At 42.4% G+C, this 17,342-nt stretch overlaps 1 protein-coding gene and 1 non-coding gene across 2 annotated transcripts in view; both read left to right on the top strand.

The window, feature by feature from the left end:
* Window positions 1-12,857, top strand: part of LOC106813243 (U6 snRNA-associated Sm-like protein LSm7) — a 19,588-nt gene extending 6,731 nt beyond the window's left edge. The window contains exons 2-4 of the mRNA XM_014817333.1: window positions 10,083-10,185; window positions 10,736-10,807; window positions 12,135-12,857. Of these exons, the coding sequence (XP_014672819.1) occupies window positions 10,083-10,185; window positions 10,736-10,807; window positions 12,135-12,271 (312 nt within the window). The 3' untranslated portion in view covers window positions 12,272-12,857. The remainder of the gene's footprint in view (window positions 1-10,082; window positions 10,186-10,735; window positions 10,808-12,134) is intronic.
* Window positions 12,858-14,056: 1,199 nt separating this feature from the next.
* On the top strand, window positions 14,057-14,129 carry Trnat-ugu. The gene has a single exon. It is a non-coding gene; the product is annotated as a tRNA-Thr (tRNA).
* Window positions 14,130-17,342: the final 3,213 nt, after the last annotated feature.

Consider the following 17,342-nt stretch of genomic DNA (forward strand, 5'->3'; position numbering starts at 1 on the left):
CACATAACGTGGTCAGAGACATTCGTAGAGTACCGTTAGCGAAACAGATGGTGATGGATGAAGAGATTGAGAAAATGTTGAAAGCTGGGATTATCGAAGAAAGTAGTAGTGCTTGGTCTTCACCTGTGGTATTAGTAAATCGCCCGGATGGTTCAGGTACGATTTTGTGTGGATTTTAGAAAGCTGAATGAAGTAAGTAAGAAAGACGCATACCCCATACCCAGGATTTCCGACTTATTAGACTCGTTAGCTGGTAACGCCTGGTTTACTACCTTGGACTTAGCTAGTGGGTATTGGCAAGTAGCCATGGATGAAGAAAGCAAACCTAAGACCGCCTTTTCAACAAGAAACGGTTTATTCCAATTCCGGAGGATGCCCTATGGACTCTGTAATGGAACTGCAACGTTTGAGCGTCTTATGGAAACAGTCTTACGTGGCATACAGTACAAGCAGTGTCTAGTTTATCTAGATGATGTCATAGTTTTCGGAAAAACGTTTGAGGAGGCACTGTATAATTTGAACTGTGTCTATGAAAGATTTCGAAAAGCGGGTTTAAAACTTAAACCTAAGAAGTGTCATTTGATGCGAAAGGAAGTGAAGTTCCTTGGGCACATAGTGTCGGTTGAAGGTGTACGCACAAATCCCGAGAAAACTAAAGCAGTTCAAGCTTGGCAAGAACCCCGCAATGTAACGGAGGTCAGAAGTTTCCTTGGATTAGCATCATATTATCGGCGATTCATTCCTTCGTTTGCATCAGTAGCTGCTCCACTAACAGAATTAACTAAGAAAGAAAAACTCTTATCTTGGACTAAAGAGTGTGAACAAGCGTTTATTGAGTTAAAAGATCGATTAGTTTCTGCACCTATACTGTCTTACCCACAAGATGAAGGATTGTACATTTTAGACACTGATGCTTGTAACACAGGCATCGGAGGAGTGTTGTCACAGGTACAAGGAGGTCAAGAAAGAGTTGTTGCATATGGTAGCAAAACTCTGAGCTACTCACAGAGACGTTATTGTACCACGAAGAAAGAATTACTGGCTCTAGTCATGTTTGTGCAGCACTTCCACCATTACCTGTATGGAAGAAAATTTCATATTAGAACCGATCACGCATCGTTAGTATGGCTAGTGAATTTCAAGGAACCAGAAGCCATGATTGCCCGGTGGTTACAGATTCTGGGTACATATAACTATTCCATAGAGCATCGGCAAGGGAAGGCACATGGGAATGCCGATGCATTATCACGACAAGTAGTCACTAAATGTCCGAGAGAAGATTGCCCAGACGTCAGGCACAAAATTGATGGTAGAACGGTAAAGGAGGAAGGCCGGGAGCAACAACAGCCAGAAGATGATGTAGTCAGGGCTGCTGTAGATCTCTCTAGAGTCTCGATGGTGGCGCCAGTTCCTCTGCAACAGGAAGATAATCCTGGTGACTTTGCATCAATCGATGAGAATGGTTGGGCACTGATATATAGTGACAGTGAGCTAAAAGAGTGGCAAAGTGCGGATGAATGCATCAGTGAGATTCGTAAAGTATAAAATCAGATGTAGTAGATTATCGCTCAAGTTCTAATAAGGGATGAGATGAAAGCCGCATAAAGAACTCTGGGGAGGGAAAAACGTATAAAACGTATTCCATGCTAGAGCTGGAGCTGGTAGTGGTAAATTGACATCAGCAATGAACTGGCATTTCAGTTTGAGAAGACTAGGTGAATCCTAGTCGCCAGTTAGTGTCAGTCCGAAGAGAGTAATGAGTTGGCATTCAGTTGGCAGAAGACTATGAGTCCTAGTACCAACTTCATAAAGCAAAGGTGACTAAAACACGTATGAAGGTCAAAGGTGACCTAAGAAAACACGTATAAGGTCAAAGGTGACTAAGAAACACTATAAGGTCAAAGGTGACTAAGAAACACGTATAAGGGTCAAAGGTGACAAGGAGACACGTATATAGGCAGAAGGTGAACTAGGAAACGACGTATAAGGTCAATGGTGACCCACGAAAACCGTGTTAATAGGTCAAGTGGTGATTATCGAACCGTGTCCTAAGGTCACATGGTGACTACGAACCGGTTATAAGGTCAATGGTGATTACGAACCGTGTCTAAAGGTCAATGGTGACTACGAACCGTGTTAAAGGTCCAATGGAGGTGATTCTACGAGCACGTGTTAAGCGGTCAATGGTGATTACGAGCGCGTGTTAAAGGTCAATGGTGATTCCGAGGCTGTGTTAGAAGTCCAATGGTGATTTACGAACCGTGTCTAATGAGTCAGATGGTGACTACGAACCGTGTTAAAGGTCAATGGTGATTAACGAGCCGTGTTAAGGTCAATGGTGATTACGAGGCCGTGCTTAAATTCAAAATGGTGATTACTGAGCCGTGTTAAAACGTCAATGGTGATTACGAGTCGTTGTTTAAAGGTCAATGGTGAATTCGGTGGGAAGTAGAGGACGATAATCTAGTAACGATATGACGAGGACGTGCTCGATGTTATCAATTTAGTGGGGAAGAAGGTGTCAGGTCAGTCAACTCTGACCATTTTCAATGTAATGTTATTGAGTATAAGTAACTGAGTGTCGTGTGAAGTAAACCAACTGAGTATAGTTGTTGGGCAGATGGAGAACAAAGGAGGCGACGCCCTGAAGCATCCTTTGCGAATATTACATGGCAGAGATGGAAATACTTGAGCAGACGGATTTGCTAGTGGTTGGTTAGAGGAGGACGAACGAAGTTTTGGAACTAATTGAAGAGGAGAGAGAGAATGTGAGAGAGGTTAGAGAGAGCGTCGTCGTAGACAGTAAAGAATATTGTGGTGAAAGTTATGTCCAGTGCAGGGTGTGGGGTGAGTTGTCAAACCAAATGCACTACCAAAGCCACTATGGAGAAGCGACATCACGGATGCAGGCGGTGGCAGCGTGTGCCGCCGTTTGCGATACATGAGAGAAAGTAAGGGTAATGACATTAACGCGCCCTAGGTAAAGTACAATAAAGGTGTCAAAAGGCCTCTAGTTGCCTATCCATCTACGCTGCGCATAAATATATGGTTACCAAACCATTACCCTATATCGATAAGGAAGGCATTTATAAGAAGTGGGGAAGAAAGGTTGGCAGGAGCAGGAGAAAACAAGACGCAAGTAGTGATAGAGTGGGAAGAGAGAAGGCGCAGAGGAACGGAAGAGGATAGCGGAGGAAACAAAAGAAGAGGAACTACCGATGACTGGAATTTTCCCGTCGGAGGTAGAGTGATTATCGAATGAAGAGAGTTTTACAGCGAGAGGAGTTGGGGGATAGAACAATTGGACAGGAAATTATTGAGACGCAGAAAAGATGAATTAATAGGATATGAAGAATGAATTTGGAAGGCAGTGGGTAAATTCGGAAGATGTGGAAGATATAGAAAGAAGGTGTCTGAAGAAGATCAGGGAGCGAAAACATAGGGAAGAGGTGGAGCGAAGGCGAGCAGAGATGAAAAAGAAGAGAGAAAGAGGAAGTCAGGAATATGAAGAGGATACTCGAAGGAGGGACCAGCTAAGCGAGAGCGGAAAGCTGGAAGAGCAGGATACGGGAGCTAGAAGTTGGAAGGGGCAGCAACAAATGAAGAAGGACAGGCCGTACCCGGAGGGATAAAGGAGTAATGTAATCGTTGAATGAATCAAATTGTTAGGGAACGATTAAACGGGTTGTAAAAATTAATTGAAATAATGATGGGGGTTATAAGGGATCGGTTGTTGATGGGTATGTATGTATATATTGTGTTAAATTATTGATGTATTAGATATGTATCATTATTGTGTTAAATTATTGAATGTATTTAGATATGTTCATATCTGGCGTTAAATATTGAATGTATTATGACCGGTGGACAGTGATGCATATTCACATTTATTGTGTCAATGTATGTACTTTGAAATCCTGTGTGTTTTGAATCTGTTGGGGCTAATGAGGTGTACATTTAAAAAAAAACTTTGTTAAAGTATGGTTATGTACTTTGGGGAAAAGTATTGAGTGCGTGTATTAAGTTATTGTATGCTATTTGGGAGGTAAGCACCAGGCAAGGAATTATAAGCGTAAGACGCGCGAAGACAGTCTTGATCCGACAAAGGGGGGAATGTAGAAAGTTCTCTGAGTGCAGTAACGGGCGGGCGGGGGGCGGGGGGGAAGCAATAGTTAACAACATAGAGAGAGTATATTTAGGTGAGCTTTCAATACATACAATTACGTCTGTTTACATGTTCGTCCGTTTTCTCGTCCAGGTGACGAGATTTCGTCCATCGTTCGTCCAGCGTTCGTCCATGTTTGTAATTACGTCATTGTCATGTCAACGTCACGCTGACTGGTTGTGAAACCCACGTGACATCTAGAAGGCGAACAGCTGATTGTGTTTTACATTTACCATTGTCAAGATTAGATAAATGAGAGTAAATCAAGGGGGGAAAGGAGTTTCGATTTGGGGAGTTGGGAGGCATATAACTAAAATAGGAAGAAGCAGGTTCGATTTGGGGAGTTGAGGAGGATCATAACTAAACAGAGAGAGAGGAGAGTTCGATTTGGGGAGGGTTGGAGAGGAATAACTAAATAGTAAGAAGTGTTGATTGGGGGAGTTGGAGTATAAAACTAAAAGAGATAGAGTTCGCGATACGGTGGATAACTAAAGAGTGCGAAGAATTCGACAGAGAGATAATACTTAGGATATATAGTAAGTAAACTGTCTGTATGAACTGTTATAGAACTATAGAGTGAATGTTGTAAATAGTGGTGATTCCTTTGTACGTTGTTTACATGTTAAATTAAAGATATATCTCTTACTGTTACGCAATAACTATAAAATGTTCTACTATTGCTAATTTCGTTCTCTATCTCCGCATTGACAGCACGGGCAAATATATAAACTATAGCAATATGATCTAATTTGTAGGCGGGTTTTACACGCGGCGATGACACATTTTACACCCCTAGACTTAACTGACGAATGCGGTAAAGACACGGTCACGGGTCAGTCGCAAGAGGGTAAAACGCAGCTACACTGCGGTATGTTTTATAGACATACGTGAACACTGTTCTGTAAGGAGAAACAAAGATGGAATGCTGTTTGGATGTGTATTGTCATTGAAAAATGGTGTAAAATGTAGGGCAGCTCGAGCAGATATTTGGGATCGCGCTTTGCTTACCTGCTCTATATATTAGTGTAGACATGCCAACAGTCGCGGCCGCGAGAGTCAATGGCAGCCGGTAAGGCATAGTAATGGAACTATCGCAATATATGAGGTGAAAGAGAGAGTAGGCCTATCAAACATTAAAAGAATTTTTGTAGTAAATAGATTTCGTATTTAGTTAGCAATTATATATTTATTGAAAGCGTTCAACGTGCTGTGGTCTCACGACCAACTGGCAATCAGAACAAACCCGCACAATACAGACACAACGCGGCGACATATGACTATAATAACACAGGTGCCTAACTCGCAGCATCGGAAGTTTCACAAACTCACGCAGATTTGTTTCATCACGTTTATCTTAACTCCGGTGTTCCTCGCAGGGTGACGCCACTTTTCCTGCAACTATCCGTTGGAATCGCGGAAGACTGCTGAAACAAATCAGACCGCCATTTTTGACCAATACGCATCCGCCAGAATTGCCGCTCAAATATCACGAAATTCCCTCAAGATATACATGCAAATGACCCTTCGGATGCTACCAGGCAAAGGGTCCGGCATGCCAAATCGCTTGGTGCGCGCGATTAGCTGCCGCGAAAGTTTAACATGCGCAGAAGGTCTGTGCACTACGTTTGTTGACATCGCGGGTGAGTATGGCCAATCAGCGGCAGCCCCACGATTTGGAGCATCGCCCGTTGCCTGGTAGATCGAGTAGATCCATTTCGCGCATGTATATTGAGAATTTCTGTGATTTAAGCGGGGGGCATTCTGGCAGCCAATTGTCAAAATGGCGGGTGTAGCTTGTTCAGTCAGTCGCTTTCGCGATTCCAACATAGTTGGAAAAGTGGCCGTCACCTGCAGGAACACCGGAGTCTTGTAAACTGATTGAAAACGGTGAGTTGGTGGAAACTGCGGGCGGCGAACTTAAGGCAAGCCATCGTTGTCATTATAGTCAATGGCGCGGTGTGTGCTGTACGTGCGGCTTGTCTTGCTGCAGTGGTTCACACGTATGGGGTTTTGGCTGCGAGCCCAAATGGGCTCAATTTGGCTCGGGCCAAATTTGGCTTGGACCGGTTTGAAGTCAGAGAGTTCACAACGTACGCAAGTGAGTACTGTCTGTCAATTCAATTCAAATTCAAATAAATTTTATTGCAAAATATCTCACAGATACTTTGGGCAGTATGTCCGCGAGACTGCGTTGTGGGGCTCTGAATTTAGTAGTTGGTTTACTTCATTCCGAGTACAATTATCCATCTTGAACACATCATCTGATCAAATATTTTCAAATTTTTCTACGTTCAGGTGTCTTCCGCAAGCTTTTTCATTATAGCAATGGGGGTGCTGCCTTACGGTCGCTATGTTGCAAATTGCCGAGGCGGTTTACGTGCTTGGGGTGTCGGGGGGCTATGATATTTAGCATGGCGGCTATGATATTTAGAGTGGCGGGTGCATTGTAGGATGGCGGGGCTCGACGATAGCCTGGCGGGCTGCAGCTATAATGCTCTTGAGAAACGCCTGTGTTTTTGGACTTTATTTGTCGAAGTACACGTTCGACACTACAGCGGGATACGTCAACCGGACTACCGACGCTCTACCCATATCCCACAGGGCACTTGGAACGTCTCAATAAAAAAATTAATGGTATAAATAAACACCGAAATTTTACCAAGTCTCTAATGTTTCTTACTCTATTTCAACCTATATATCACGCTGTAAATGCCGTCAAATGGCTCATCTGCAACACACAAGTAAACACCGAGCAACGCCCGTACCTGTGCCTCACAACAACCATATAAGAGAGCAGATAGGAAAGCTTGATCGCTAAATTCGCTCGAGAACGGCTCGCTTCATTTCAACCGCTCACAGCAACGAAAAACACATCAAATCAGCTCGCCATCTTGGTATCTAGTATGCTGTAGCATAAATGTTCAGCTTGTTCCAAATTATAACTCTGACTTGTTCTTACCTACTCGCCAGAGTATCTCGTGAAATCCTCGCAGGAAATGTTCTCTCCGTAAAATGTAGAGGACGTATGCATCTCGACAAATCCTAAGCGCGCTACTTTCGATGCGATCGGCTGTAGTCAGGCAGCCACTCAATCCCAGCATGCAATGTGCCCCATTACTCGTGTATAAACAGACATCGTCGTCCTCTACATTTTCACGGAGAGAACATTTTCCTGCAGGATTTCAGCGAGATATCTCTGGCGGGAGTAGGTAAGGAACAAAGTCAGAGTTATAATTCGAACCAAGTGAACATTTAATGTACACATAGATACAAGATGGGAGCTGTTTGGAATGTGTTTTTCGTTCTGTGATCGTGTGGAAATGAAGCGAAGCGTCGAACAAATTTTTTAATCCCGCTTTCCTACCTGCTCTCTTATTATGTTGTTTGTGGCACGGCAGCACAGGGCGGGTGTGGCGGTGTACTTGTGTGTTGCAGATGAGCATTTGACCGGCATTTACCAGGTGATATAGCGAAATATGAGTAGAGAAACATTAAGACTTTGGTACATTTCGTGTTTATTTACCATTAATTTTTTTTATTACGACATTCCAAGTGCCTGTGGCTCTACCACTCGCCGAAAGCTGGTGCTAAAATTTGGTTCGGGCCTGGTCCGACGTTTTTGATGGGACCAAATTGCTTCGTGGCCAAATTGGCACGGCCCGAAAAACCGTCCGTGTGAACGCTCGGCTCGAGCCAAATCTGGCGCGGGCCTAATTAGGCTCGGGCCAAAAACGTCTGTCTGAACGCGCCTTATGTTTCGGTTTTCAGTCTCTGATTACTGCCTAAACGACACAAGGGCAGTTTTTTTAAGTAAAATTTGCTTCTTTTTTTTTCTTCTTTAGAAAATCAAAGGGAAGGAAAATTTTATTTTAGCCTCAACTAGCGCCTCCCGTTGGCAGAATCATTGCAGTATGTTGATGGTGGCCAATATAGAGTAGAAGTAGAAGTACTGCGATGCTATGGAACTAATACTTATGCCTATAATGCAACCACTCCCTGCACAGTTGTAATCGTCATTAAAAAGGAGTAAAACGTGAATCTAACCAAATTTAGATAATCTATTCCAGCTTTGTCTACGTACTTTACCCAATTGTAATAAATATGATGCTTCTCCCACTACAAAAATAATAATTATTACACAATTAATGAGATCGTTTTTAATGACTTGGATGTTTGATAAAGGTTTGGACAATTTGGGATTTTATGTTTGGCCAAGCATTCAAATTCATTCAACTACTGCCTGGATAAATTAATATTGGTCTACGCGATAAGTTAATACCGCGAACAAAACCCTGATGGAGATTAATGACTCATAGATATGCACAAACTACATTGTCAAATATCTTCAATACTACATGCCACTACAAGATTATCAAACCAGATTAGTGATATTTGAATAAAAAAGTATATTATTGAATGATATTAGCGATCAGTTCGATATTTTAATTCAGATAAGTGGTTTTTAAACAATGGCCTATTTATTTTGAAATTGTTTGATGGGCCAGACAGGTTAAGCCTGGCGCATATTGCCGAACATTTTCCCGAACAAATGTTTGTCCGAACAAATGTTTTTGTCTGGCAATGTGCGGGTGAACAATTGCTGAGCGCACATTGCCGAACATTTTCCCAAACAAATGTTTGTCCGAACAAATGTTTTTGTCTGGCAATGTGCGGGTGAACAATTGCTGAGCGCATATTGCCGAACATTTTCCAGCGAACAACCTTGTGGCGCCGTCTAGTAGCTGTGTTGTAAAGAGTCACGTGATCGGCGTGAATGGCGATGCCCAGTTTGCACAAGAGAATTTTAACAACTTTACTAATTTTAGACAGGGCTGCTGCCCCCACATTTCGACCATAATGTTGTAAAGAGTCACGTGATCGGCGTGAATGGCGATGCCCAGTTTGCACAAGAGAATTTTAACAACTTTACTAATTTTAGACAGGGCTGCTGCTCCCACATTTCGACCATAATCTCTTCCTTTTCAAAAGTCCACACTTCTGGCAGCGATATAGCAGACGCCATATTGTACACAAAAATCATGTGACCACGTATCGTGCTGCTATTGGTTACTACTTTACAAATGTTCCTAGAATTGTTCGACATTCAGCGCACATTGACGAACAATGTTCGAGATATCAAACATTTCCGATCTTCAGAAACATTGTTCGGAACAAATGTTCGGCGACTTTTTTCACCGCACATTGCTGAACATTTCATGGAACATTGCTACGATAATGTTTTTGAGCAAAGTGTTCGGCAATGTGCGCCGGGCTTTAGGTGGGCGAGCCAGCTTAAAGTGGTTACGTCACCATAGATAATAAACGTAAACAAAATTATGTCCACTTTTTCACAAAATGAAAGTGATTCTGTTCACCTTTTATGGTTAAATTTCTGCGTTATACTTCCTATTTTGCTATTCCTTTCGATGTGAACAAACACTCATGACCCATACATAGCCTGTAGCAAGCATTTAATGTCGTGATTAATATATCAAATCGTCCAGTTTTTTTGGATTTTGAACTAGTTGAAAAACAATCTTATCAGGTAAGAATTTCAGGATACATTTAGTCCCATTGGTACTTACTAATAATATAAAAAGATTGCAACAAAATTTTTACAAATATATTTTGTACCATAGAAAATTCGTATTACGTAGTCAATTTAAACCCCCATGCCATATGTTTCTAACCCCCACTCTATAGGCATGTATTATTTTATATTAGGTATATTACTAATATACCTAATACAAATACATGCCTATAGAGTGGGGGTTAGAAACATATGGCATGGGGGTTTAAATTGACTACGTAATACGAATTATTAGGTAAATCTTGTTTTTGTTTTTAGCAGTTTGTGGAAACATTAGATTATTTTCGTTGTTAGTTAATTTCTTGTTGTTTAATTGATTTCTTGTAGGGAGGAGACAAGGACAAAGATAGAAAGAAGAAGGAAAGCATACTTGACTTATCAAAATATCTAGACAAGAAGATCAGAGTCAAGTTCCATGGTGGAAGAGAAGGTATTTGGAAATACAGAATTACAGATTGATGTAATGTCACAACATGTGCACAGGGTGCAAAATTAACAGGAGTCCGGTGTCAAATGCTCCCTGATTTACTGTCGGACTCCCTGATTTGACATATGCAGGAGTCTGTGTGACTCCCTGAAAATTTTGCCATACTAACTAGTTCGTCCCAGAGCACGGCCTCGCGGAATTACCATATTTTTTCAGCTAATGTCCAAAGAAAATTTGGCAGACGTGCAACCGCATGAATCTTAAAAATAAGCATGTATGCGTTATTGTTAATATCTTTAATTTTGAACCTCAGACTGCAGACTCCCTAATTTTGCTGCGGACTCTCTCTTTTTGCCGGTAGGGAGTCCGTTGGACTCCTGTGTTCAAAAGTTAATTTCTACGGCTGTGCGCAGGTTTCATTTTAAAGTTGTGCGTTTAATATTCACAAAACCACTGAAATTTGTCTCTTGTTGTAATTTATTCAATAACCTGAACTTTGAGTCTGTCATTCTGTATGAAGTGATGTATAGGATTTTCTGTCTTTGGTTTTCAGCTAGTGGTGTGTTGAAAGGATATGATCCGCTGTTGAACCTAGTGTTAGATGGTACCACAGAGTATCTGAGAGGTATGTACATCTAACAAAAGGAGTGATTTTTCTGCAATAATGTGTGTTATATATATATAAATTTATATACATGCACACACATTGGGCTTGGTTTTCTACAATTTATTCCTGTAGCTATCCTACATGGTCATCATCACTGCTCTTTTTTTCTGAAAAACTGATAACAAATGTATTTGAGAATGCATGCCTTTTGTGCTGTTTAATATCAACCTCTATACACTTGAATGTAAAAGCGCAAAATTTGCTGGCACGTACGTTTCTCTCGAGTCGCCTCGTAAAAATTTCGCCGTGATCGTAGTCAGTGCGTCGTGCACCGACGAGCGAGAGAATGTGCGAGACCATGCGCACAGGTTTTTTTAATATAATTTCTTTATTTCCAGGTATGTTGCAAACATGTTGCAGCCATTACAATACATACTTATACATATATATTTAACTTATATATACAATCAGGAGTCTATCAATATTGATAGACTCCTGATACAATTTGATATGTAGGTGTATACTTTGGTACACAATAACTTTATACGTAACTTACATTCGGGATCCTATTACATATAAATTCACAATCAAGACTTAGTGTATATTGAGACCATGCATGCAGGTTTGTGAAGCTCTCCCTCTGTCCCTCTCTCTCTCTTTAGCATCATCACTAATATAACTCCACACTTCTCTCTCCCTCTCTCTCTTTCATGCGCTCTCTCTCCCCCTCTCTCTCTCTCTCCCCCCTCTCTCTCTCTAACATCAACACTAACCCTCTCTCAGGGTTCTCCCCAGGATGAAATTGAAACAGGGGGAGGGGAGGGGGAGGGGGAGGGGAAACTAGGGGGTTCCGGGGGCCTGGTCAAATCACTGGCAGCAAGAACAAGTCCGCACCTGCAGCTACAACACACACGCATCTATTGACTATATGTAACAACATTATATATAGTTATATATAACTACTATAACAACTATAGCTACTATAACAACTATAGCTACTATAACAAGATTAACAACTATAACTACTATAACAACTATATATAACGTTGTTATATATAGTCAATAGATGCGTGTGTGCTGTAGCTGCAGGTGCGGACTTGTTCTTGCTGCCAGTGGGTCAAATGGGAATTTTTGCCGAGGTGGCCCCTCAATTGCCAGTAGCAGCAGCGCCTCCAAAGCTGACTCACTCAGCCTGTTCCTCATGTAGCCATTCCCATTAAAAACGGTGCGCGGGCGCGCCCGGTTTGCGCAACGTAGGGAGAAGACCCCTCTCTCTCTCTCTTCCCCCTTCTCTCTCTAACATCAACACTGACCCTTCCTCTCTCTCTCTTTCGTCACGCTGTAGATCCGGACGATCCGTACAGGCTGACGGAGGACAGCCGACAGCTGGGCCTCGTTGTCTGCCGGGGCACGGCCGTCGTGCTTATCTGTCCGCTCGACGGCATGGAAGCCATCCCGAACCCCTTCGTCGCACACGAGTGACCCCGCACGGCACCAGGGGGCGCCGGCGGCGTGCGCACGTGCACCAGGGGGCATCGCCGGCGCGTGGAGGGTGCGGTCGCCGTGGATACGCGGCAGTGGGAGCGGGTCGTCGTCTTGGCGGGAATTGCGCTTTGACTCGCGCAAGATTTTATATTCATTGCTGCGAGATTGCGCGTTTCTACTTTGAAAACGGTCGTGAAGGGGCAGAGTTTTCTCATCAAAGTCGATCATGATAGCTATTGAGAATGCCATTGAGAAAACTTGTCGCATCCCTGTTGTGTGCATTGCCGAGCGAAATTTCTGTGTATGTATATAGAAATATATATATGTGTGTGTATCATCATGTGGTATGCTTGTCATCAAACCTTTTGTATTACGTGCAGTGAGCCTAATTGTATGGGCAGGGTCTGTGTGCATATCCTGTGTTGACCCTACTAGTGGTTAATGTTTTCGAATTTTTTTCTTTCTGCACAGACTATCCCACAATTCTTTTTGCATTACTAAGTGTACCTCACTTAGTGTGTGTTGATGTACGTGTGCAGTAATTTGAATATATGGAACTACACTATTGATGTGAACGTTGTAATTTTTCTTCTTCGGGAATGGACGATTGTTCTTGTGTGCGATAAAATTACAGTAAAGAGATACATCAGTAACGACGCAATCATTCAATGCACGCCTCACAACCGGTAATTTATCATATAAGTTGTCAATAGATGGCGCCACTGATAGAAACATTGCGAAGTTGGCTCCGATCCTGTCGTTATGGTCGCCACGGTTTTGTATGGAAGCCACTGTGGTGACGTCATCGGTACGGAAACAGCCACCGGGGACATATCGAGTTAGTAGCATTGGATGTAAATTCCCAGGAAACGTATTAGCGAGTCTTTATATGCTCAGTAAATGAGGCAAGTATGGTTTCGTTTTAGTAATCAGAATCCCAATGTACATCGGTTTATCGTTCAATCCGCAATAGAACTCGGTCTAATTAACCACTACTCACACGTCTATAAGTCTTCTGGCTTCCCGTTGCCATGACAACCCACCTGCGCCGAAACATGCGACATTCGCGTATTCTGCTCAGCGAGAAAGAATAGAAGCTGCTCGTGATGAAGTTTTCCACTGTTATTACTTCTGATGACGTCAGGAGTGCATGCATAGAGAATTATCTATTCATGTACCCATGGTTACTGTGTGCTAGTGTGATGCTATCGTGTGCAGCTATCTAATTTGAGACGAAACTGCTGTAGAATCTATAAATCTACTAGTCTCTTAATCTCTAGAGAGAAACAGAATTCATAACAGAACGCACGCGGCATCGTCGAAATATTTTAACGTTTAGATCATCGACTGTGCGTATCTAATCAACTAGCGTGTATCTTGACTAAGCAAACAACGTTGTATTTACATTACGCGACTGCTCATCACTCAGTGACGACTTGGTTATTGACAAATTCCACACTATGAAATACTCAATTTCGAAATGCCTCACTAATAGTTAAATGAAACGGTTACCGCGCACAGCCAAGCGATTTTCGTCAACCGCGTCAGTAGAATAAATTACGATAAATATGTATAGTATAAATGGTTGAATTATTCTGAATACATATCTGAATCACTAGGAGGCTGGCTGACACAGTCGACTTGCTAAGGAGGGCAATTTATAATTCCGTACAGTACAATGTCGGTTTCGTAACATTGAAATTTATTGTTGCGCATTATGTTACGGTTGAGGAAAGACCAGAGTGAATATAGATATTATGTAAAGGTATGGCAAGAAGGCGTGCCTCCTTAGCTCAGTGGCTAGAGCACTGGTCTTGTAAACCAGGGGTCGTGAGTTCAATCCTCACAGGAGGCTCTGTATTTGATTCTAAAGTTCTAAATTTTGCAAACATTGATTTGCGTAAGAGCTCATTAGCATAGTAATTAATCTGTTTCGAAGAGTCTTCGTACATAGAGCACTCGTCTTGTAAACCACTGGTCGTGAGTTCACTCTTCCCACGAGGCTGACATTCGCTTACGCGCAAAACTATAACTTTAAAAGCCAAATCAGCCTCGTGTGAAGAGTGAACTCACGACCACTGGTTTACAAGACGAGTGCTCTATGTACAAAGTAAGGAGGCTGGTGTTGGTAATAAAATATCAGGTAAATAAAGTTTTGCGCCTATAATTATCTTGAATAATTATCTCAACATTACTCATACTCAACATTAAAGTGATTACGTCACCGTAAATAGTAAAAAATAAAAATATTTCCACTTTTTCACAAAATATAAGTAATTCTGTTCACCTTTTATGGTTAAATTGCTGCATTATACTTCTTATTTTACTATATTGTTTGATGTGAACATACACTCGTGACGCATACATAGCCCATAGCAAGCAATTAATGTGTAACGAGGACGATGACGTTACCCGGTTCAAAGTAGATTTGTTGTAGCGATGAATAAGGAAACTCCAAACTCCAAACAGTTGTGTTCAGCAAATAGTATTATTGTTTCTCAACCCACATGCGCGCGCACAGAGGCACGCGGCCGCGTGCCTCACACACTCACGTCCGACCTCCTCACAACCAAGAACCTTCACTTTATACATTTCTAGCTAACAAAGAAAGTCGTGCGCGCCCGGAAAACCACATCCGCTGCCCACATGCACAACACTTCCCTCTCAACCACTTCGCATCTCCATCATCCATACTACATCAGACGCGCCGCCGCCGCCTAACGCGTTAGGCAACCACCGTCGCGACATTTCTAAACACAACTACTATTTCTACCATCTGCAAACCACATTTTACATTACCTTCCTTTCCTCCAAGACGATGGCTTCTATAAGCCATCGACTTTAGCGTCCTCGCTAATCTAAAAAAAAACCCTAATATTAATTCACCCTACGTACACACCCATGCAGACTTACATCCTACATACACACACGCACGCGCACGCACGCACGCACGCGCACACACACACACATACACCTGTCTCTCATCCTGGCGATTAGACAATCCAACATCACCCAAAATTGCTCGTACCGTTACTATACTAATACAATATCTCTTTCACCGAACACCAATACACTCATATACAAAAATACAGTTTGAACAAAAATCACATATGACCACTATAATACAACATCAATACACAGATACACAGATCGATGGAATACACAGCCCTCTGAAATCATCCCACTGACCACTCTGATATAATCCACATGCTTGACCCGACTTGCCAAGCTAACCACCATGATCTAAACTGTTCATTGCTTAATATACCGAGAAAACAGCAACAACAACAACACACGTCTCCCTTGCAATACCCCACAACACAACACCTTGAAAAACAAAAAATACGAAATAAATAAAATGGAATAAAATAGATACCATAACATCACTGAAAAGAAAAAAAAATCCCCAAGCTAGATCCCCTAGCTCCATCCCCAACGTATATTCAATGTATGTGTGATCAATCACATACATCAAAACCCAGGTCATTCATAATACCCCTCTCCTCAAGATCTTTAAACAACCCTGCCATTATATATGTATGCTATATATTTATATATGCTTACTCAACATCATGCTCCAGCTTACAACATTTCTGCATCCTAAACCGCAGGATTCACACGCGTGTATGCGACGCATATGCTATCGATATGTACCAATAACAAACACCGTTTACTCATTTACTGTATTAACATGCCTATTGCATATATGTCATAACAACATGTTCCTAACTAAATATACTCTGCCGTATTCAGCGACAATTTTTTCCCAAAATAACATCATCTGTGCTTGCCATTACCGCATCGCCAGCCTTCTATAGTATCCAACTATACACCTGTGCATAACTAGATATCATACGATTATCTACTGTTCCTTCATATATGGCGTGACTGAACGAATCCTTATATCGTTCAGGTACGTCCTAGTATCTTAGGGTGCTTACTCATCGAGTGTATCTATATTCCATGCTCTCTGACACGTTATGTGGAGAATTCCCAGCGTATATATGCTGCCACAGAAATCCCCCGTAGTCCGTCTCTCGGACCGTGTATTGTCTTTACAGAGACATAACTTTAGCCGCGTATTTTTCACGCGTTAAACGTGACGCGTGACGCGAATACGTTCGCGTAGGGCCATCTTCGCCTTTTATCACACGCGTGCCACGGCTATCTATCCTAGCCCGTGTAACGCTCTTTATACCTTATGCACCCCATAACTCGTCTATTGTGGCACAAACCGTCCGCGCTCCACTTACATAAATGTGCAACAGGCAATATCGTCAGTATACTTAGCAGTCAGGCGACAGTAAACAGCGTTAGCACAGCAAAATTTTATACTAGGAAAAATGCAACACTTATCACGGCATTATATCTTCCTCTTCTTTCTTCTAGCTTCTTCTCTGAGCTTCCGTTGCTCTGTCTGTTTCGGCGTCTCGGCATTGCCTTCTTTCCTTCCGTCTCTCCCTCTCTCTCTTCTTCTGTCTCTCTTGCTCTATCGTCCGCTCTCCTTTTCTCGCTCTCCAATCTTCTTCTTCCTTCTACAGTTTTCTTCCGTGGCTCCGTGGCTCGTGAATCGTTTGTAGTGGTAGCATCTTGCGTTATGTCCGCAAACCCGGTTCGAACTGTCGACGGCATCAAAATGTAACGAGGATGATCACGGTATGTGACCCGTTTCAAAGTAGATTTGTTGTAGCGATGAATAAGGAAACTCCAAACTCCAAGCAGTTGTGTTCAGCAAATAGTATTATTGTTTCTCAACCCACATGCGCGCGCACAGAGGCACGCAGCCGCGTGCCTCACACACTCACGTCCGACCTCCTCACAACCAAGAACCTTCCCTTTATACATTTCTAGCCAAGGGGTGATTTGGGTTGCGTTTGGTGCGTATAAAAATATTTTTTACACGCAACTCATAGGTTTCAGCATACGCTATGGTGTGACGGGACTTTTAAATAATTCTCTGCGAATGCCTGCGATCAATTTATACGCAACAGGGACACAACAGGTACGCTACGCACGGAACACAATCGCAACACGATCGCAACACGATCGCAACAGGTACGCAACTCAT

This window comes from Priapulus caudatus, unplaced genomic scaffold, assembly GCF_000485595.1.
Source record: "Priapulus caudatus unplaced genomic scaffold, Priapulus_caudatus-5.0.1 Scaffold744, whole genome shotgun sequence".
Lineage (NCBI taxonomy): Eukaryota > Metazoa > Priapulida > Priapulimorpha > Priapulimorphida > Priapulidae > Priapulus > Priapulus caudatus.